Source organism: Oncorhynchus gorbuscha, linkage group LG14, assembly GCF_021184085.1.
Source record: "Oncorhynchus gorbuscha isolate QuinsamMale2020 ecotype Even-year linkage group LG14, OgorEven_v1.0, whole genome shotgun sequence".
In the NCBI taxonomy this organism is placed as follows: domain Eukaryota; kingdom Metazoa; phylum Chordata; class Actinopteri; order Salmoniformes; family Salmonidae; genus Oncorhynchus; species Oncorhynchus gorbuscha.
Window position 1 is genome coordinate 13768605 of NC_060186.1, and position 23703 is coordinate 13792307.

The following is a 23703-nucleotide window of genomic DNA, read 5'->3' on the forward strand; positions in this document are numbered from 1 at the left end:
CATATATCATTTCAATGTGTCTTCCAGTCCCTATTTCTAAACCAATCTGGTGCTTGGAATACCAATAACTATGCCAGAAGGGAGATCTGAGACAGTATGAAATAGATACAAGCTGAGCTAGGCAAACCGGACACGTTTCATAATAAGATTCTACCAAAAACATGAGACAACTAACAGTCTGTGTGATTCTGCCTTTATTCAGAATATTTACATAAACGAGGAGAAAGAGCGGGGGTTGGAGGAGTGGAGAGGGTCGTGTTAAGGTCATCCGGCCTGCTTCTTCAGCGTGTGTCCATAGAGTGTGTCTCCCACCAGCTCTCTCACGGCCTCCCTGTCCTCAGCGTCTGTCAGAGACACAAATGGTGGCCAGACAATTATCATATGACCCACCTTCTGATTGAAAGGTTGCAGGTTCGAGTCCCTCTGAGGGAGCTGGGACTGCTCTGTATTAAACTGTCTTTAGTGGGGTTGAGTCAGAGTGGGTTTTGAAATGCAAATGAGAGAGCACTGCTTTAGATGAATCATAAATAACAGCTCAGCCAGTGGAGGAGCTCCCTGCTGCTCTGAGGAGCTCTTCTACCGGCATTCACTTAAACTGGGGAGTTTAGAATGCATGACCATGGTTGCTTAGGGAAGGTAATGCAGCCAAAGTGTGACATGATCATGCAGAAGCAGGGTGGCATGCATTACGGATGGACCCTTCATATAGCTGGCCCCTTAAAGAAAATGCATTAGGGCAGGATGTTAAATCAAGAGATGCAGACAGACAGTATGTAGTAGCTGCATGTCAGAGCTTTCTTGTTGAGGGCCCAACTTTGTAAGTGCTGTTCAAACCCATATTTACATAGTAATGACATACTGCAGACAGGTACACAGGGTCACTTAACATAAATGTTTCAGCTTGCCACAGTGAAACACCTGAGAGTGGTGGTACAAAGTAAACTGTACCATCTGCATGGCAACGCTGCTGAGAAGACATTCAGATTATTCATTTACTGCTGAAATAAACACAAGCAGAGAGAGATAAAAGTCCCCATAGGTATGACAAATATGCCTCTCTCCTCACGGTGTCTTGCTTTTACCTGTACAGCAACAGCCATAATTATGATGCATTGTCACATTGTGAAGCCAGAGAAAAGAAGCTTCTAGATAAACATAAAACACACTGTAGATACATTTACTTTACTTTCTTCCTTGTTATTAAGCAATGACTCATATATAATATCTCAGTTCTGTCGGCAGAGTCAGAGAAGGGGGATGTGTTTGGTTGTCATTTGTGTGAGTGAAGATGCCTACCATTGTATGGAACTCAGACTTGGTGACAGGCGACAGCTTCACACACACACAGGCAGCGCTATCTATCAGCAATAAGCTGATGTCACACTACTAGCTAGGTTTAGCCCCTCCCACTCTCTGTCCCTACCCCCCTCTCTCTGTCCCTACCCCCCTCTCTCTGTCCCTACCCCCCCCTCTCTGTCCCTACCCCCCTCTCTGTCCCTACCCCCCCCTCTCTCTGTCCCTACCCCCCTCTCTCTGTCCCTACCCCCCCCTCTCTGTCCCTACCCCCTTTCTCTCTGTCCCTCCCCCCTAGCTCTCTCTGTCCCTACCCCCTCTCTCTCTGTCCCTATCCCCCCCTCTCTCTCTGTCCCTACCCCCCCCTCCCTCTCTCTCTATCCCTACCCCTCTCTGCCCCTCTGTCCCTGTCCCCCTTTCTCTCTGTCCATCCCCCCTGTCCCTACCTCCCTCTCTCTCTGTCCCCCTCCCTCTCTCTCTGTCCCTCTCTCTCTCTCTCTGTCCCTCCCTCCTCCCTCTGTCCCCTCCCCCCTGTCCCTCCCTCCCCCTCTGTCCCTACCTCCCCTCTCTGTCCCTCTCTCTCTGTCCCCCCCCTCTCTGTCCCTACCTCTCTGTCCCCCCCTCTCTCCTCCCTACCCCCTGTCCCTACCTCCCTCTCCCTCTGTCCCTACCTCCCCCCCTCTCTGTCCCTACCCCCCCCCCCTCTGTCCCTACCTCCCCCTCTCTCTCTGTCCCTACCTCCCCCTCTCTCTCTGTCCCTACTTCCCCCTCTCTCTCTGTCCCTACTTCCCCCTCTCTCTCTGTCATCCCCCCCCCCTCCCCTCCCCTCTCTGTCCCTACCCCCTCCTCAGCCTCCATGACCACTATGTGTCTCATGAGGAGTTAGGTAACAGTTCTCTGAAATCGCAGGAAGGAGCACCAACACGCCCAGGGGTTCAATTATTAACACGCTGCAGGAACAGGAAGCTACTAGGCTTAGCTGCTGTTAGGAAATCTGTCGTCAGTACATAAAAAAAAAATATATATGAATGAGGCCTATATGAAATGGCTATCTGCAGACTATATAATCAAAAACAACAATAAAAACATTGAAGAAAAAAAGAAGTGGAATGGTATCAAATACATCAAACACATGGTTTCCAGGTGCACCGTTCCGGCCATTATTATGAGCCGTCCTCCCCCCAGCAGCCTCCACTGGGTCAGGTAGCTGGACCATCTGTCACTCAGAGAGCACAGCAGCTACTGGCTCCTGCAGAGAGGGCCATGTAGAGCAGCAGAGTATAGTACAAACGAACAGTCACACAGTACGTGCATATGCAACACAAACATAGACAGAAAGCTAGCTACTGTCTTTTGTAGTGCAGTCTATGTCATTCATTAGTGGGGCAGCCCAGGGACAGATGGAGATAGTGCCCACGGAGCAGAAAGAGAAGCCTGAATAGAGCTTGGCAGGTTGTCGTCCTAAAAACTGAAATGAGATACCTCTGGTTCGTTTCTATAGGGAAAATGAATGGGAAAGAATGGGGTTTTGGGATAAACGCTGAAAATAAGGTTAACACGGGCTTAGGAGATCTTATACGTTTTGTTCGAGGAGATAATATCAGGCCGTTAACGTGACCTTTATAAATTATGAAGCCTTTTATGCCCTTTGTGATTTTTGGGATGACATAAATGCTTCAGAATTCACAAAAAGTGATATTAGCGGATGAAGATTATCTCATAGAACAAGATCCCCTAAGCCTGTGTTTACCACCAACCTTATTTTCACCGCATTTATCCAAAAACTCCATTCATTTTACCCATAGGCTTTGCCCATGAACCATGGCAGACTGGTGCCTACAAAAAGACACCATTATGATTGTGTGTGATGTGTTTGTGAATCTGGGCAGTGTTTGACAGTGTTGCTAGCCTGCTGAGAGAGAATTCCCCTGGGATAGAGAGAGCGAAGAAGAGAGAGGCAGAGCGAGCAAGATGAAGAGAGAGGCAGAGCGAGCGAGATGAAGAGAGAGGCAGAGCGAGCGAGATGAAGAGAGAGGCAGAGCGAGCGAGATGAAGAGAGAGGCAGAGCGAGCGAGATGAAGAGAGAGGCAGAGCGAGCGACATGAAGAGAGAGGCAGAGCGAGCGACATGAAGAGAGAGGCAGAGCGAGCGACATGAAGAGAGAGGCAGAGCGACATGAAGAGAGAGGCAGAGAGCGACATGAAAGAGAGGCAGAGATGAATGAAGAGAGGCAGAGCGAGCGAGATGAAGAGAGAGGCAGAGCGAGCGAGATGAAGAGAGAGGCAGAGCGAGCGACATGAAGAGAGAGGCAGAGCGAGCGACATGAAGAGAGAGGCAGAGCGAGCGACATGAAGAGAGAGGCAGAGCGAGCGAGATGAAGAGAGAGGCAGAGCGAGCGAGATGAAGAGAGAGGCAGAGCGAGCGAGATGAAGAGAGAGGCAGAGCGAGCGACATGAAAGAGAGGCAGAGCGACATGAAGAGAGAGGCAGAGCGGCGACATGAAGAGAGAGGCAGAGCGAGCGACATGAAGAGAGAGGCAGAGCGAGCGACATGAAGAGAGAGGCAGAGCGAGCGACATGAAGAGAGAGGCAGAGCGAGCGAGATGAAGAGAGAGGCAGAGCGAGCGAGATGAAGAGAGAGGCAGAGCGAGCGAGATGAAGAGAGAGGCAGAGCGAGCGAGATGAAGAGAGCGGTCCCCTCTGCTCCATAGGAGTGAATGCGTGGATTCCAGCCTCTGCCTCTATAAATTCTCCAGTCACACATCAGAACAACAGTCCGCTGGCAGGGACAGGTTTTACATACATGTAGACGAGTAGAGGACACACACATTTAATCTGTTTCCCTTACTCTCAGTTAGAGGACATGAACACAGGACAGGAGATGCACTGTTTGTGTGTCAGGTAGCATTAGCAGAGTTAATGGGGAACTAAACAACATGGTGGACAGGGAAAACCAGGAGCTTCTACCTGGTGCAGTGGTCTAACTAAATTACATGCAAGATGTATTTCAACCTACTTTCCACCTGTCAGCTCTCTCTAATAAGCCTGGGGATGAGGTTAGACCTAACAAAAACAATTCTAGATAGGATTTGAATGAGAGTAGCTTTTAGGTTTATATTCTTGTCTAACTCCAACTCACCCACTCCCAGTTGCTCCAGCCGGGCCTTGAACTCTGGCCTCTCCTCCAGGACCCTAAGGAGATGGGTGGGCTCCATGCGCTCCAGCTCCACCCTCCAGTACACATAGATCTTGTGGTTGAAGCTGACGTATACCAGACAGGGGCTGTTCTTGCCATCCTTACAGGTGTACTGACCTGTTAAACAACAACATGTAAGGCCGGTTAGACAACCACAGGGAAGAACATATTCCACATATTCCATGACTAGGGGCCTGAGTTTTCCCTAATCACATGTCCTAATCAGGAGAAACTCCAGGCCCTAGTCATTACAGTAAAATATACATTGTGACAATAGGAGATGCTTAGAAATAAGATTGTTCAAATTAAATAAATCAAATTTTATTTGTTACATGTGCCGAATACAACAGGTACAGACAGACCTTACCATGAAGTGCTTAAAAACAAGCACCAAATGACCCATGCATTTTTATTTATTTTAGTAAGTAAGAACATATTTGCTCATCACTGTGAACGCACCTGTGAACGCACCTGTGAACGCACCTGTGAACGCACCTGTGAACGCACCTGTGAACGCAGCTGTGAACGCAGCTGTGAACACTGGCTCGCAAGCAATGCCAACAGTGGAGAGGCTGAGCTAATGCACTCCAGTTACCACAGAGACAAAGCATGGATGAGCCCTGAGCGTGTGTTGTTTACACACTAACTCTGATAGCACTGTAGAATGCAGGCAGTGTGCTTGAAGATCAAGTCCTGTCTGTAGCTTCAACATGCGTTCATCGTTACACATTTATTCCTTGTGGTATTATTATTATTTGTATTATACTCTGTGCTGTTGGAAAGCGCCCGGAAGTTAGCATTTCACTGTTACTACACACCTGTTGTTACTACACACCTGTTGTTTGTAAGTCGCTCTGGATAAGAGCGTCTGCTAAATGACTTAAATGTAAATGTAAATGTACCAAGCATGGGACAAATAACATTACATTTTTATTCTCGTCCATTTCTTTAATCCTCTTTTTAGATAACAATATGACCTCTCTCTGCTCTCAGAGAGCCACTGGGGCTCGTGCAGAGATTGGAGAAACAGCGTTAGACAGAGCCTGAGATGGAGAATGAAGCTTGTTTATGTGAGCCTGAAATCCAACACTGCCATCTAATGGTGACATGAGCTGGAAACATACTGAATTAACACTGTCTATATCAGGCATTCCCAAATGTGGGTACCCAATGCTGTTGGGGGTACGCCAAATTAAAATGTGATTCCCATTTAAAAATAATAATCATTGTATTTAAAAATATTTAAATTCTTCACATTTTCAAACAGTCCATTATATTTTCCAACAGGGCTATACATTTGGGTGAGTTTTTTTTCTCGTCTGAGTAGCCTCGTTTCACTGACAAAAATACAATTAAACCATCTAGTATTCAGCAAAATAACAACACAATGTCAAATACAGGTAGCCTAGTCAAATAATTAACATCCGATCACATTAACCGTTATTCTCTCGCGAGAATTCCACTAACGGTCCGTAGGTACCTGGGAAAGCACCAAACAACAGACAGGGACGATGGACCATCGAAGAGGCGCAAATATGATGAGAACTACATGGATTTCGGGCTCACTTATATTGGGAGTAGTGCCTTTCCTCAGCCACAGTGTGTTATATGTGCAAAAGTACTATCTCACAACTCAATGAAACCTTCCCTCTTGCGCAGATATTTAGAAACAAAACATGCCAATTTTTTTAATAAGCCACAGGAGTTTTTTGAGCAAGAATTAAGACAAGTTTCAAGTATTAAGACATGTATAAAAGATACCATTAATAAGAAGGGGCTAGAAGTGTCTTATATGGTGAACTACTGAGTGGATAGGACAGGCAAGCCCCATACTATTGTGGAGGACTTCATTCTTCCTGCTGCTGCGGATATGGATGGGACAATGCTGGGGAAAAGGCCAACAAAAAAACTATACGGACAAATGCCTTCATCAAACAACACATCAGTGACATGGCAGGAGATGTTTTGAAACAATTAGTGCTTCGCATACAAGCCAGTGAATTGTTACAGCTGGATGAGTCAACAGACGTGGCGGGCCTGGCACAGCTCCTGGTATATGTCATTACGTTTATGTGAGGTCAATTAAGGAAGACATCCTCTTCTGCAAACCACTGGAAACCAGGACAACAGGAGAGAATATTTTTAAAGTACTGGACAGCTTTGTGACATTAAATGAACTTTGGTGGTCAATATGTGTTGGTATCTGTACTGATGGCGCAAAAGGCATGACAGGGAGACAGTGGAGTGGTAGCTCCCACTCCACATAACGGACATATACCAGGAGCTGTGCCAGGCCCGCCACATCTGTTGACTCATCCAGCTGTAACAATTCACTGGCTTGTATGCGAAGCAGTAATTGTTTCAAAACATCTCCTGCCATGTCACTGATGCGTTGTGAAACATTGGCAGCATCCACCGAGAGGCTCTTACTGCCAAAGGAATGCCTAACAGTTTGAAAGATGTTTTGGACACCACAGTGAAAATGGTTAACTTTGTTAAAGCAAGGCCCCTGAACTCGTGTATTTTCTGCACTATGCAATGATATGGGCAGCGACCATGTAGCGCTTTTACAATATACAGAAGTGTGCTGGTTATCAAGGGGAAAAATAGACACGTTTTTTGGAATTGAGAGACGAGCTTAAAGTTTTCTTTACTGACCATCATTTTCACTTGTCTGACTGCTTGCATGATGATGAGTTTCTCACACGACTGGCCTATCTGGGGGATGTTGTTTCTCACACGACTGGCCTATCTGGGGGATGTTGTTTCTCACACGACTGGCCTATCTGGGGGATGTTGTTTCTCACACGACTGGCCTATCTGGGGGATGTTGTTTCTCACACGACTGGCCTATCTGGGGGATGTTGTTTCTCTATCTGGGGACGACTGGCCTATCTGGGGGATGTTGTTTCTCACACGACTGGCCTATCTGGGGGATGTTGTTTCTCACACGACTGGCCTATCTGGGGGATGTTGTTTCTCACATGAATGATCTGAATCTTGGATTACAGGGACTCTGCAACTATATTTAATGTGCGGGACAAAATTGAGGCTATGATTAAGAAGTTGGAGCTTTTCTCTGTCTGTATTAACAAGGACAACACACAGGTCTTTCCGTCATTGTATGATTTTTGTGTGTGCAAATGAACTCAAGCTTACGGACAATGTCAAATGTGCTATAGCAAAGCACCGAAGTGAGTTGGGTGCGCAACTACGCAGGTACTTTCCCGAAACGGACGACACAAACAACTGGATTCGTTATCCCTTTCATGCCCTGCCATCAGTCCACTTACCGATATCTGAACAAGAGCCTCATCAGAATTTGCAACAAGCGGTTCTGTGAAAATTGAATTTAAATCTGAAGGCACTGCCAGATTTCTGGATTGGGCTCAGTTTCTTGCCTTGGCAAATCGCGCTGTTAAGACACTGATGCCCTTTGCAACCACGTACCTATGTGAGAGTGGATTCTCAGTCCTCACTAGCATGAAATCTAAACAGGCACAGGCACAGACTCTCTCCAATAAGGTGGAAAAATTGCAAGATTATGTTATAATACTTTTAATGTATCAAATTGTATCAAATAGTTGTTTTATGCAACACAATAGAGTATTCTGTTAACTATTGTGTGTGTGTGTTCTACTGAGGATGGGCCTCTGGGAGAAAACACTGACGGGAGATTTACGATGTCTTTTGTGTGATAAAACCTAAAGAGCATTCCAGAGCATGAATTAATGTTTCTGCTCTGTACCGTACCAGGGAGAGATGGTCCAGTTTGGCGTCTGAGGGCCAGACACTGGTCTATACAATGAAAACTGTTGACCAGCAGATACTGTCTGCTATGTATTATAGGTATATTTCATACAGATCTTAACCTTGTGACCCATTCTATACATCTGTTGTTCGTCATGTAGGTTGAAAGTGGTGTATCTTGGCTATAAAAGACCTTTCGTCTCTGGGCTCTCAACTAATCATCTTAGCGTGATTCGCCAACCAGCCATCGCTATTGCAAAGCTCTCACTAATAAGGATTCAGTTTAAGTAGAACTCTGACTTGTGTGATAAGTTTGTCTCTCCTCATTTGATGATACAGAAATGAACCACCACACCAATACAACCCAACATTGCAGAGTTATGTGCATCCTTTCAAGCACACCCTTCTCATGAACCTGTGGTGAGTTATTGACAATTTTTGATGAATAAAGAGCCAAATTATTGATTATTATTATATTATTATTATTTGTGCCCTGGTCCTATAAGAGCTCTTTGTCGCGTCCCACAAGCCGGGTTGTGACAAAAACTCACACTCATTCTTATGTTATGTAAATGTAAATGTATCGTATAGTGTGTGCGTGGCAGACTTACAATGATGGCAACAACAAAAAACATTTGAGTGTGCGCTGACCCTGGTGCTAGAGGGGGTACGCAGCTGACCCTGGTGCTAGAGGGGGTACGCAGCTGACCCTGGTGCTAGAGGGGGTACGCAGCTGACCCTGGTGCTAGAGGGGGTACGCAGCTGACCCTGGTGCTAGAGGGGTACGCAGCTGACCCTGGTGCTAGAGGGGTACGCAGCTGACCCTGGTGCTAGAGGGGGTACGCAGCTGACCCTGGTGCTACGCAGCTGACCCTGGTGCTAGGTGCGCAGCTGACCCTGGTGCTAGACCCTGGTGCTAGGGTACGCAGCTGACCCTGGTGCTAGAGGGGTACGCAGCTGACCCTGGTGCTAGAGGGGTACGCAGCTGACCCTGGTGCTAGAGGGGGTACGCAGCTGACCCTGGTGCTAGAGGGGCTAGAGGGGTACGCAGCTGACCCTGGTGCTAGAGGGGGTACGCAGCTGACCCTGGTGCTAGAGGGGGTACGCAGCTGACCCTGGTGCTAGAGGGGTACGCAGCTGACCCTGGTGCTAGAGGGGGTACGCAGCTGACCCTGGTGCTAGAGGGGGTACGCAGCTGACCCTGGTGCTAGAGGGGGTACGCAGCTGACCCTGGTGGTAGAGGGGGTACACAGCTGACCCTAGTGCTAGAGGGGGTACGCAGCTGGAGGTTGAATGCTTGAAGGAGTACGGGTCTATATAATTTCCTTAGTCATCACGTAAATCAGGCATACATAGGTGAGGGATATGACTAGAGTCTCACCTGCACAGAAAGCATTGACGTTCTCGTCAAACTGGAACCGCACCACCATGCGGTTGTGGTCGATGATATAGGTCTGACCATCCCAGGCACACGCCACCACCTCCTCTCTGCCGTCGCCCTGGAGACAAGAGGCACAGTCACAATGTCAAAAACCGCACAGGCACAAACGGTCACAAATAAAAAAAACGTAGATTGTTTTTGTAAACTCACTGTGACGTCCAGCTTCTGCAGAGAAAAGAGCTGGTGATCCACCTGCACTGACCATTTCAACTGCTCTGAACTGTCCATCAGTTTCAGGGTGCCTGGAACACAAAAACACACAATCACGTTAATCACATACTAAAATGACCAACATTTTATGCTTAATATTGTTAATGGTATCAAGGGTATTGTTTAAACTGCATATAATACGACAGTCCGAGAAAAAAATACAGAGAACTTAAACAACTCAAGACCTGCATATCACTGGTTCTCACAAGGTTAAGGAAAACATTAAATGGAATGAATTATTTCTGTGGTTACAGCAGCAGTCCGAGTGCTGGACACCAATTTTGCCCTATTTCCTTGCTTCGGGCTCAGGGATGGAGACATTTAGATGACAATGTTGAAGGTAACCTTAATTCACAATCATTTCTGTCCCTCAATCTCTCCTGAAAACACCAACAAGCTTTGAATCGATATCCAAATACTTGGAAAAATCATCTTCATATTAAACTGCAACATTATCTTCATGCGTCACCTTTATTGTTTTAAATAAAATGGCTGTAATATGATCTGGTTACATTTCACTATTCCCTCAGCAGAATTGTTCAAATGTTGATCCTAATTAGGGTACACAGGCATGTCAAGCCCTCTGTGACTGGCCCAGACTCTCTAGTAAGATAATCCTATTGGTTCCCCTTTTCTTTAAATATTGATAGTCTCTCCAGGAGCTCACAGAGCCCTCAGCCTGCTCAACCACAACCAGTCTCCTCTGGTAACATTCACCCACATCACCTTCCTCTGTTCTACATGCCTTTCCTAGTTCTGAGTGACCTTGTTAGACATTGTAATTGGTGAGAGAGTAAGAAAGGTCTTCCTTTTCCCCTTAAGGGGGCAACGGAGCAGGCTAGGCAGATATACTGCCTGTCAGAGATGTCCTCCTTATAGAAACCTGCTGGACGTACAGGGTCATGTCTGTTGAGATAAACAGGTCAGTCAGGTATCTTCACAACCACGTCATATAAACCCTGGATCTGATTTTTTGTTGTTGCCGAGCCCACTGCAGTTATGATTTCGCTCATTATTTTAGAAGATAATTGACTGCCGTGATGTTAACACGTCCTATCTGAACACATCCTCATTAGAATTCTGTTATGAGACTGACTGCGTACAAAAGTTTAGAGTGGTCAGTGATGCGATTAGCGAATTACGCAGCATTGCTCTTCTGAACAACTCAATTAAGACACTTACCATCTAGAGTACAGAGGGCAAACAGGCCGCATTTAGAGGAGTCGCCTTTGGAGCCTCTGCTTATGCTCCCGATGAGATGAGTGGAAACGTTCTTGTTGTGGATCCGACCAGTGGTCAGATGCAGAATGACGTCTCTGGAGGGACCCTCGCTGTGACAGACATTACAAACACAGAACGATACCAACATGACCTGGGACAGCTTATCTATAATTAGACAGCCAAAGCACTGTTATATGTCTACTACATGTATTAATACTGCATATGTATTAGGTGCTCTGCATGTCCAGTGGTATGTACCTGCCAGGAGTGGGTGGAGCCTCCTCCCCAGGCCCCGCCTCAGAGGAGCCCTGTTGTGTCCATGTGCACAGCAGGATGGCAAAGCCACAACCAGGCTGGGACACCATCAGTTCAGGAAGACCCTCTAGGTCTGGGTTTACTGACAGGCTGTCCACCTGTCACAGGAGGAAATAATGGATTAGAAATAGTAGAGTGTACACTTTACAGGATGTGAAGTCACCCAGTGTTATGTGGGGTTTATATGTTGGGCCAGAGTTCAACTCGGGATAACCGGTCATACAACAAATCCATAAGAACTAACCTGCTCCGGGGCAGGCTAACTCCACGTACCCTGAATTAAATGACTGCGAGTTGAGGACCATTTAAATCAGATTCACTCCCTCTTGCAAAGACGGCATCATCCCCTCCATTTGAGGAAGACGACTTATTCAATATTTTATTAATCCAATGTTTTTTGTGTGTGACAAAATAGTCATGTTAAAATATATCACATTACACATTTAGTAATGATAGAATGCATTTTAAACATCACGCAATGTAACACTTTTGTGTGACTTCATTAATAACAAATATCAGTAGGAGTGGGAAGAAAGGTGCTCGTGCATTGAGAAGCACACCAAAGACAGCCTTAACGATAAGTTAGAAAATAAAGATGGCACTTCTAAAATCCTTTATCACACCATAGCCTGCTGAATTTTCAAAATAACTTTTCCTTCATTTCAATATTTCAGAACAAATAAAAATGTGGCACTAATTAATTCATGGACGAATGTTTCAGCATTGTCTCAATGAAGAGTTCGACTAGCCATGTGCGACATGAGCAGTTACAAGCCTGCTAGTTAGCGGCAGGTCGGACGAGCAACTTCCACCGTCGTAGAATGGACCGAGCTTGAGCTGGAACGTAAATCTAGCTGAAGCTAGTAAGCTTTAGAAAACCCTGAGTAGATTGCTTCGTAGGATAGGAGTTTTCAGTCTTTGATTGACATATTCCATGTTTGTGTATAGACCTGCCTGTCCCTCCAGAAGCCACTTCTTCAGCAGAACCAGCTGTCCAGAGCTGAGGTCTGAAGAATCGTTGGGCTCCTCCCAGCGGAACGCTCTCACCACACGGTCTGTGTATCCCACTACAAGCTCACTGCGCCCATCCCCATCTGCAAAGCGTGTACACACACATACACAGTTGAGAATAAAGCAGTCAAAACCAGAAGCGGTCACTCGCATTGAGGGTGCCTACATCTAGGGCGAAATGGGTGCAGAACAGAGTGGTTACCTATGTCACTAATAAGGATGACTTTGGTGTTGGCAGGAATGTGCTGAGAGAAGCAGGGTTTCTGGTCGTCAGAGAACAGCACCTCCTGCTGGCTGGATGAATCTGACTTGGCTCCTGCCACTGCAGACAGGTCAAACAGGTGAAACCATCCCTCTGCACCCACAGCAACTACAAAGTTCTGATGGATAAGTTAAGGCAGTGAATAGTTAGGTGATAGCACACACTGGATGCAAGGGGGAAAACCACAAATATTCCTCATCTGACTGGAGGACTATGCAGTTTCTGCACACCCACCCTTCCTTTGTTGCAAATGTCTCCAACACCAACACAGGTGAGCTAAAAAATAAACCAAAAAGATTATTCATTAAATATGTCTAAATCTGCTAAAATAACAATATAAATAAGATGTGCAGACAGCAGTGTTCAAATTTCCTCTTTCATGCCACTACAGTTGTACTGAAATGTGCTGACATTTGAACTCAGAGAAGTGATCAAATGCCCTCTAAGCAGCCACTTACCATGCCCACACATGTTCTAGTGATCCAAGGCTTGGCGTCATCGTTCTTGTACACATGCAGCTTTCCACTGGTGTCACCCACAATAAGTTCATTCAGCTGTTCAAAAATAATAACAGCTCATGTCAAGGTTCTGGTGTCAAGGTTTCCGTAGATATAAGACATGTTGTCTTAAATATGCTGAAGGTCAAGGAACGTGATAGGAGTACTGTTATGGCATCTACCATTTCACTCTTGACCCTCTTATCGTGACTGGAGGGAATGAGTCAGAGACCCTCTAAAGCAGGAGTTGCTATTTACAGTACAGGGACTAGAAAGGCACAGCTGGACAATGAATGAGCAAGTGGAGAGTGGGCAGAGCAGTCTATGACTTCTGAAAATTGATTTATGTTGCCACGTAGGTGGGGGAAATAACTGGCAAAAAAACGAGTTGATACGTGTCATTGGTAGGCCTACAATATGTATAACTGGCCCTAAGAGGCGGATACACTAACGCCGTGAGCATTGAGACTACACACATTTTTTTTCAAGGATTGCCAATGTCCGAAAACATGGACACAAGGAAAGATCCCTGAATAATTGTCTAGCTGCTGATACTTTACCGAGTCATTGTCCGCATCACCAAGACAAATTGCATGAGGGAAAAGGGTTCCGGGGAAATCAAAACTAACACGCTGAACATAGCTCAAGGACCGCATATCACCAGATAACAGTTTTATAGCTGAGCTGGACACTGACAGCTGCAATTTGCACCATCCAAAAGTAAGTTAGAGAAACATCAAGTAGGTTGCTGTTTTAAAGCGTATATTTTAGCGTTGTTTCTGCTTTTAAACTTGGCGTGATAATTATTAGCAACCACTAAAAATTCCAGAAAGCTGTAGTGAATTTATAAAACGCGAGGGTTTGTACGCTCTTCCTTAAACAAAGCACACGTGATAAAAAAAACAGTACGGAAGCATACTCCAGACAAGCTTCACGCGTTTTGTAATTTGCGATTTGTATGGTCACGTGGCGACATCTATTGTAATCATACAGATATCGTTAGTTATTGATAAATAAAGACCAAATTAAACAGCCAACAAAAATATATTATATTGTAACATAATCCCTGCATTTGTGTTTATGTACAAATAATGAATCCCACCTAGCTGATTATTCAATTGTTCATAATATAGCTTAATGTCACATTCACATGTAGCCTAGTAATTCCAGAATATTCTATGATTGTAAATGATAAATTATAATGTCAGTGAGCTAAAATAATAACGTGGTAGACTGCTGTGGGCATTGAATAAAACCATTTTTAAAAACTCAGTACAAATGCCATCAAGTTAACATAGACTTGAAACGCATTTGGGTGATGCACTGTCAATCCTCTAGAGGGTGCTGCAGTACAATACAAAATATTTTACAACTATTTCACCTCATGCATACTGTCTAGGGACCCAAGGCCCTTCTGACCCATATGACCCTTTGAGTGAGTAACCCAAGCCACCGTTGATTTGCCTAGATATTAGGCCTACATGTTTGAAAGGCCTACATTTGTTGGTATATTCTCAGAAGTGCAGAATAATTTCAGTGCACATAACAGCCTGTGGATAGTTACTGCAGCTGAGCCGCTGTTTTCAGTGATCTCCAGTGGTGTAAAGTACTTAAGTAAAAATACGTTAAAGTACTACTTAAGTAGTTTTTTGGGGTATCTGTACTTTATTTTACTATTTATATGTTTGACCACTTGTACTTTTATTTCACTACATTCCTTAAGAAAATAGTGTACTTTTTACTCCATACATCTTCCTTGACACCCAAAAGTACTTACATTTTGAAAACTTAGCAGGACAGGAAAATAGTCAAATTCACACACTTATCAACAAAACATCCTTGTTCATCCCTACTGCCTCAGATCTGGCGGACTCACTAAACACACATGCTTTGTTTGTAAATTATGTCTGAAGGTTGAAGTGTGCCTGTGGCTTTCTATAAATAAGAAAAAATAAGAAAATGGTGCCATCTGGCTTGCTTAATATAAAGAATTGGAAATTATTTATACTTTTACTTTTGATACATAAGTATATTTTAAACCAAATATTTTTGCTCAAGTAGAATTTTACTGGGTGACTTTCACTTTAGTCATTTTCTAATTACGGTAGCTTTACTTTTACTCAAGCATGACAGTTGGGTACTTTTTCCACCACTGGTGATCTCTCTTTCTGTGTGTGTGTGTGTGTGTGTGTGTGTGTGTGTGTGTGTGTGTGTGTGTGTGTGTGTGTGTGTGTGTGTGTGTGTGTGTGTGTGTGTGTGTGTGCGTGTGTGTGCGTGTGTGTGTGTGTGTGTGTGTGTGTGTGTGTGTGTGTGTGTGTGTGTGTGTGTGTGTGTGTGTGTGTGTGTGTGTGTGTGTGTGTGTGTGTGTGTGCGTGTGCAGGTAGTCATGACCAATTAAACAGCTGCACATCACTGGCAACAGACAGGACTGGATGACTGTCCACATCGACTGTAGGGAATTTCAGATAAATATTCAGTTCAGCATCTCTTCAATAGGCTAACTGCTGAGAGAAGTTGATTCAGATTACTCAGATACCTTGTGATGGATGGCATGGTTCATTACCATTCACTCCAGATGTTCCTGACAGGTCTCATTAATTAATCAAATGCATAGCACAGCACTTTTCTTTTACTTAATAAGTAAAACAAAAGCATCAGATAGATGTTTTAAAGTAGCCTAATTTTAAACGTCCCAAACATTGAAAATAAAAGTCCACTATACTGTCATTTACGCTAGCTAGACAACACGGTGCACTTCAAATGTCTTATTTCAGATATGGTCTTTCATCTAAAAACTCTAGTTTTTTAGCACAATTGAATAGTTAATGCAGCTGAATATAGGCGATGCCATTCTAACTTTTTTATTTAGACCTATTCATTTATTGAAATTGTTGGTTAAGTTAAATCAGAATTTTGATAACCGTGATCACTGTGTTTGTATCTTTCAGAATGCATTCAGTGGCGGCTTTTCACGTTATTATAAGACTGATCTTGTGTAATACACCTGCAGAAATTATACAAAGAGTCAGTGCCATGGGCGACCCCCAAACGACCACATTATTTAAAAAAATTAACACCACAATTTAGTTTAACAGCTAACAAATTGAAAATTAATCCCGCATATCACATAGGGATTATTTCCCAGGACAAATGGACCCTTATGGGTTTTGTTTTATGATGTCTCAGTGAACTCCAAAAGCAGAAAGACAGAGGTGTTTCAATGGAGACTCGGGTGCCCAGATGTCATATTAATTATTACACTCGGCTATGACTGGAACCCTCGAATAGAGGGAGCGCTCTGCCTGCCTCTGGAAGATCTGCAGTAGAAACAAGTCTTTACAAAGCGCTAATTGGACTCTGGAACCGCACTGACAGGGCATGCTAGATAGGTTTCAGAAAGCCGACGATGGCGAGGGGGCTAGGGGAATCTGAATAGAACCCACGCTTCTTTTCTAAACTCTCTTGCTGTGCAAAAAAGGGAGGAAAAAGAAAAGAAAAGTTGGTGGGGGCTGGGTTCTTCAATGCAGGCTTGATTTTGAATGGCACAGCCAACACAGAAAAATTTCACAATTTACCCCCTCCCCTCACACACACACACACACACACACACACACACACACACACACACACACACACACACACACACACACACACACACACACACACACACACACACACACACACACACACACACACACACACACACACACACACACACACACACACACACACACACACACACACACACACACATCCCCATGAGTGGAGTCGGTTGGTTTTGTTCTCAGTGAAAGACATGTTCTATTATGCTGCCCTTTAAAATAAAACAAAACTGTCGAAATACACTGTGTCGAGTCGTTACTGTAACAAAATAGGGTGTATCAAATCATACACAAAACATCCTCGAATGCGTCCTTCTTATGGTTCTTCTCAGATTTACCCTTCCGTTTCGCCTCTCCGATGTTGATGATTAGCTCTAGCCTAATGAAAGTGGGAAATTCGCCTCTGCTGGACAAAGCTCCATTCTTTGAAAGACGAAGCATTCAAATGCGGTTGTAAAAGTGTTAACAATAAACTGTGGGTCATCCAAGACTGTGGGGTCTGCTTGTGCCTGTCAACCCGACAGTGTTCCAAACAACTTACAGTCAATGGGGTCTATAAGGTATACCTTATAGTATACTGCCCATACTTTATGGACTGCAAAGACAATGCAAACAACTAAATCTTAAATCTTTTATAAGCGCCTTTAAGGTCCGTCAGAGTTTGAGAGCTGCCTTTCAGCACTACTTTTCGGTCCACTTGGGAAATTGGTGATCTACATGCGTAAAAAGCTAGTAGAGCCTAATAGGTTCGCTTGTATAAGCTATTTAAAAAATTATATATTTAAAAAAAATCAGAAGTTGTTTGATTCACCCATAAAGGGACACGTTTTACTCATTTTACACATACAATTAAATTACACCTCATTTGTCTTTCGATCTAGATCTTATTTTAAATTATATCAAACTGTGGCCAAATTTTATGAACAAGACCCTCAGTCTCTCATTCGCCATGAAACAATTCAATATATCTAGCAAATAAGGTGCATTTCTGAACCAAAGACGCTCTATTTTTATATATTTTCTATGAGGAGCATCATGCGTAATCATGCAATCCGGTGGTAGATTTGCAAAGCAGAGTTGAATGAAAAGTAACATTCTATTACTTCTCAAAACATCTGGAACAAGTCTGCATGCTGCAACCAGTTGTGATCTGGTGACTGTTTGTTCAGTGGTTCAAGTGGCACGCGTCCGGCGTACGCTTTGCAACAGCACAGGAACCAAGGTGAATACAACTAGCACGAGGAGGAGGCGTGGTCAGGTCCAGCGCGTGGGGTTGCCAGTGTATAAGCCCTGTTACTAGCCTTTCTCGGGACTCAGTTCAGACTGAGGAGTGTGCGAGGCAGAAGCCCACAAGACCGCCCATTAAACAAGGCTAAAGTGAGCATTAAGCCACACGTGAACGCCACGAGCAGGACGCACTGCTACCGATCTATCCAAAGAAGAACTCTGAGATTCTCTGCAACTCTTATTTTTATATTTCAATACGTGCCAATGGACATCACAGCCAAGATGGAAATAAATGTGAGCCAGCAGCAGTTCATTCCGCCCTCCTGCTTCTTTGCTGCCGCAGCGCAGAGTATCCAGCTTAGCCCTACCAGCAGCCAAGGGAGCGGCAAGTCAGCATCCAAGGTGAAGAGGCAGCGCTCATCCTCGCCAGAGCTGCTAAGATGCAAGAGGAGGCTGAATTTTGCCGGCTTTGGGTACAGCCTGCCGCAGCAGCAGCCGCACACCGTGGCGCGGCGGAACGAGAGGGAGCGCAACAGAGTGAAACTTGTCAACAACGGCTTCGCCACTCTCCGGGAACACGTCCCCAATGGCGCGGCCAACAAGAAGATGAGCAAAGTGGAAACGTTACGGTCCGCGGTGGAGTACATTCGCGCACTGCAGCAACTTTTGGATGAGCACGACGCCGTGAGCGCGGCGTTTCAGTCCGGAGTCCTGTCGCCCAACAACTACCCCAACGAGATGAACTCCTTGGCAGGCTCTCCAGTGTCCTCCTACTCGTCCGATGAGGGGTCCTACGACCCTCTCAGTCCCGAGGAGCAGGAACTCCTGGACTTCACCAACTGGTTCTGAGCATCAGCTTATATGGTACGAATGTTTTTATAATAGGCCTATCATTCATATTCTACAAGTACTGTATTATGATTTGTTATAATGAATATTTGCATTATTACGTTTTCAAGATCAACTGAAAATAACTGAACTAATGTCTTGCCTACTTTTCTTGTTCGTTATTATAGGAATATGGATCAATTGAATGATGTAAACCCTCAGCATGTGCTCGGGAGGATCACAGAGGAGCTCGCGCCTTCTAGAACAAGACGCACTGAGCTGGCGTTCTGCTCCGGTCGTCCACGAACCAGTCCACCTAAAGGTTCGGCCTTGCAACCGGAGAAACTGCGGACATGCAGGCCAGTGTTGAGCCAAGCGCCAAAGGACTCAAAAGAATACGGGCTCTCCATGTCTGACAGCGTGGGAATCCAACCTTCCAGCACATTCGCCCACGAAAACAACATTTCAAAAGTGATTTTACATCAGCACACAAAACATGATGTAAAATGTTGTTCTCAAACTACGCTTAATCCAATCAAAGAACATCAACCCTTCTTTGTCAACTCATGTGACATTTAGTTCTAAAATGCTTCCAATGTGCGGATATTATTATATGAAATTCTATATCAAACATGTTTTTGAAATATATCAAGATATTTTTGTATGTAAAAGAGATTGTTTTGTAATGTTTTCTTTTGTATATATTTATATTGATAAGTTGCTCTTACCTCTTGCCTATTTTAGACTTGTATGATGCTCTGCAGCTGGCTATTCTGTGTATGGTCATTGATTCATGAGGTTTCAAGAAGGGGTTTGACACTCCGACGTTTTATTTTTAGCACCAATGTGTCTTATTTAATAGGAAATACATGTTATTGTACATGGAGTTCACGATGATCAAAGGCTATGCAGCTATTGTCCAAACAGAGCACAATGGCGATTCATTGTCTATTGCTAAACTGCCAGCTCCACACTGCCTTTACTTATATCATGTTGGTGGAAAAGAGAAAAGCCTATAACCATATTTTCTACACTCTAGTCTCATAATAAAACATTTTCTAGTATTTCCTTTTGTACCTCAGACTTTTTACGTTTGTATTTTACATTCACTTTTAGTTACAGTGTGTTTGACTGGAGATGGAATGGGAGAAAGGATATAGGACAATGGGGGATGAAATATATTTCTGCTACATTTTCAAATGAGAAATATAAGCTATTTTATGCACACTTCCACCAACGAATTCGTGCCACATTACACATTTTACGCGTGTCTCCATATGCGTAAAAAAACGGTACATTCTGTAATATAAGGTATTAACATACAAATAGAGTAATACAACAATAGTCAATTCGATTCCTCAAGAATCCAAGAGCCCTGTTTATAGCCCGAGGCCACTTAACGGGGTGATAATACATCTCGCCTGGCGTTAGGCGAGCTGAGACGTGTCATGAATTTTGGAGTGTTGATGCTGCATGTCAATTCTGTTGTGCACCAGCTCAATGCTGCAGCGCGCAAGCGCGTGCATATCAGAGAGAGACAAATGTATGTAGCTAATATGTAGCACCCAAAAATAGCACTTGAAAAAGTCACAGTTGTGACAATGGCTCCGTTAATCCGTCTATGCCATCCTCTCAGTGAAATCACTTACAATAAACTCTAAAAACAACTTTCGTAAACGAAACTGTATAAATAACAGTGAATTCTATCAGCTGACTATGTTTTTGGAACCTCTAATATATTGTGCAATTCTGTAAAACAAGCAATCCTATTTGTAATTGAAACCGACTTATTTCGTTGACAAACCATAAACATTACGATTCTGAATCATATAGAACTTTAGGGTTTAAAAGCTCTGAAAATAAAGTTAAATGTAATGACAATAAAACACGTAAAGCTTGAAAAGTTATTCTCGTTTAGCCTACGTGTAAATGATCTCACCTGTGGTAAGTTGCAGGTGCCTACAGGGTAAAGAAATAGACATTCAAACAGTTTTGCAAAGAGCGCACATAACATTCTGCTTCACTGTAGGCTATATATTGAAACTGACATTAAGCATAATCAAAGGGAAGGACATCATTTGTAGTTGTTTGGTTATATTCATTACAAAAGTTGGCAGTTGGTAGGCTTGTTTGCCTTGGTTTGTAAGATTTAATCAATGAAACAGAGACCGATTAAATATTTTAGATGACAATATGTCTAGTTCAGGTACCTATCTATTCCCTGAGGCCAAGAAGCATCGAGTTTGACAGGTAGGACGCGTTTGCTTCGAGGCGCGTGCCTGGTTTAATGAGTGAATGCGGTTGTCTAGTGGTGGAGAGGAGACCGCGCATTGAATTGGCTGACGGCGTGTGCCTTTCCTACAGCAGCGCGCGACTAGCACTCAACAAATGCCCTTGCGAAGAAAAAAACAGTTTAACCATTTGTTGCGTGCAAGCTGCCAGAGGGAATATCGTCTAAGAGTGCCAGGTATTGTTCACCACTATCTCTAGCTGAAAGGGTTATTGCTCAGCAGTTATTGCTGTTACCACAATACAATATACAATTCCTTGACACCAAGATAAACAGCATAGCTGATATTTCATTAATGATTTATCTGGTAAAAATGTAGCCACATAAGAATATATTCGAAAGCTTGGCTACAAGGCCTACATTTTATTTGGGTGGAGCCTAGAACTACATAAAGCCTGGGCATTGTGTATAATCCACCATTATCTAACTCTCTAGGTGGACAAATACTGATTTTAAATGTATTGCTGAGACCAAGTTCTTTATAGACAGGACACAATGTGTATTTTCTGATGGTGTTAAGTCAGGTTTCCTTGATATTACGAAAGGTGTCCCGCAGTGTTCGATTTTGGGTCCTGTACATTTGACTAACTACAGTATATAAACAATATTGGTTTGTCTGTACAAATGTGTAACCTTCACTTGTGGGCATACTGCTGTGTATCCTGCTACCCCTCTCTGTTGACAAGGCTCTATCTGATCATTAATCTGCCTTCATTGATTTACAGAAAACCTTTATTGACCTCAAACTAGTATTAAAGTATATGTTTTCTAGAGCACATGTACTTTAGATTGTGTGAACATCGATTGTGTCCCTGCATGCAAATATCTGGGCATCTGGATAGACGATGGGCTGTCTTTTAAAAAACATATAGATGATTTAGTGAGGAAGCTGAGAATAAAATGGGCTTCTTCTGTAGAAACAAGTCCTGCCTCTCGCTTAATAGTAGCACGCAGATCACTTTATTGACATTCCTACAGTTCCTACAGTTCCTACAGTTCCTACAGTTCCTAGACTATGGCGACATCATCTATATGAATGCAGCAGCCATTTCATGAACACCTTTAAATGCAGTTCAACACAGCACCTCATTTTATTACTGGTGACAGGTTCAGTACACATCACTGCCTCACGGACATCATTAATAACCTTTAGACATACGAGTCACTGTACCATACATACCCGGTCTCAGGGATGGCTTACTCTGGAAATCCCATCTCTGCTTTCAGTTTGTTTGCACCCCATGTATGGAACGATCTACAGAGTTACGGATGTGGTGTGGTGTCTTTTGGGGAGGTCAAATTGTTGATTGTGGACCTCTTTGCTGAGGAATGGGATTGTTTTCTTGAATGTGTTTGTAATTGTGTATAGGCCTATTTGTATTATATTGTATTTAGTCAATGATGTATATGCTGGGCTCGCTTGGTAAATAGACCTTGCTCTCAATGGAACTCCCTGTTAGCCTTTTACTACAGTGGGCTACGTCAGGGTCAAAGTCTTTCTTGGTAGTCAAACAAATCTACTGTACTTTGAAACAAAAGTATATACCTCACACACGGTTATGGCCTTAAATTATAATTAGGCAACTGAAAATGTATTACATTTTTGAGTTTGCATCCAAACATTATACTTCCTCTACATCACAGAAGACTGAAACACGAAACCATTTGACATAGAAACACAGTTTTCTTTGTAAAAAAAAAAGATTGTTTTGATTCATTCTGAAAAAAGATTCCACCCATGATTGCACTAGAGGGCGGTCTGATCATTTGACTGCAGGAAAGGGGTACAATAAAGATGAGATAAAAATAGAGCTTACCAAGAAGGGCACAAGACACAGAAACGACAGGCAATATGTATAGCTCCCTTTGGTGCCCTTATTAGGCATCATAGAATTTCTATGACACAGCTACCCGAAAACAGCAATGAATGGTCTGAACAATTCCGTGACCGCCTGTCAGAGTGCGTTAACGCTTTCCTCCCCGACTCTGTCAAGCCTGAGGGAAATTAAATAAAGAACTGCCATATCTAATTTGTAATTTCTTGCCGGACCCTCTCACTTAAAGCTGAGGGAGATGATTGAAAACACATAGGAGATTTAGGTTAGGTCATGCTTCATTTATTTTATTTTCATAATGTCACATTACTCAGTTACTAAAGCGGTGGAGAGCCATTATATTCACCCCCCCTATCTTAAAAACCCACACAAAGGTTTGGCATAAATCATGCATTAAATCAATGCTTAATTTGTGCAAAAGTTTGAAGTTGCACCTGCATCTTGCATTTTAGGATTTGGTCCCCCATGAGCAACAATTGTGTATCTCTTGTCTAACTGGAGTCTAAACGTGTTATGTTCCTATTCAGTGCATTACCGATGCATGAACCGCAACTGAAAAGCCCTGCATATTTCAGTACCATAGACAGCACCATTCTCAAGCTTAGACGTCCACCTTCAGTAGGCTATTTATCAATGCATATTCCAAAGGGTGTCTCCAAAGCCCCTTTGAAGAAATGTCTCAGAATGTCGACCTTGTTACATGAAATGTGCCCCCCACCCCCCCGA

At 43.7% G+C, this 23703-nt stretch overlaps 2 protein-coding genes across 5 annotated transcripts; one reads left to right on the plus strand and one right to left on the minus strand.

The window, feature by feature from the left end:
* Positions 1–177: 177 nt before the first annotated feature.
* LOC123994484 (KICSTOR complex protein ITFG2-like) lies at positions 178–23160 on the minus strand. 4 transcript variants are annotated; one of them, XM_046297121.1, is made up of 11 exons: positions 22960–23160; positions 13157–13252; positions 12933–12974; positions 12639–12816; positions 12380–12519; positions 11369–11523; positions 11072–11220; positions 9830–9921; positions 9620–9737; positions 4432–4605; positions 178–344 (listed from the first exon to the last, which is right to left on the minus strand). In XM_046297121.1, exons 1-11 carry the CDS (start codon positions 23029–23031, stop codon positions 265–267), a joined length of 1296 nt encoding a protein of 431 aa, XP_046153077.1. In that variant the 5' UTR covers positions 23032–23160; the 3' UTR covers positions 178–264. The 4 variants fall into 4 exon arrangements, with proteins under 4 accessions (XP_046153077.1, XP_046153079.1, XP_046153076.1 ...); XM_046297123.1 differs by lacking the exon at positions 22960–23160 and adding an exon at positions 13892–14093; XM_046297120.1 differs by lacking the exon at positions 22960–23160 and adding an exon at positions 13756–14093.
* On the plus strand, positions 18121–19916 carry LOC123994485 (achaete-scute homolog 1a-like). Its single transcript, XM_046297125.1, has 2 exons — positions 18121–18888; positions 19041–19916. The coding sequence occupies exon 1, from the start codon at positions 18289–18291 to the stop codon at positions 18871–18873; it is 585 nt and encodes a 194-aa protein (XP_046153081.1). The 5' UTR covers positions 18121–18288; the 3' UTR covers positions 18874–18888; positions 19041–19916.
* Positions 23161–23703: the final 543 nt, after the last annotated feature.

Excerpts from the sequence above, each read along its gene's own strand:
- LOC123994484 (XM_046297120.1), bottom strand. The coding sequence starts at position 13,851 with ATGCGGTCCTTGAGCTATGTTCAGCGTGTTAGTTTTGATTTCCCCGGA. Across the intron at positions 11,524-12,379 it reads AGTGGCTTCTGGAGGGACAG|GTGGACAGCCTGTCAGTAAA; the intron begins GCAGGTCTATAC and ends CTCCTGTGACAG. Across the intron at positions 9,922-11,071 it reads TGCCCTCTGTACTCTAGATG|GCACCCTGAAACTGATGGAC; the intron begins GTAAGTGTCTTA and ends TTTGTGTTCCAG.
- LOC123994485 (XM_046297125.1), top strand. The coding sequence starts at position 18,289 with ATGGACATCACAGCCAAGATGGAAATAAATGTGAGCCAGCAGCAGTTC.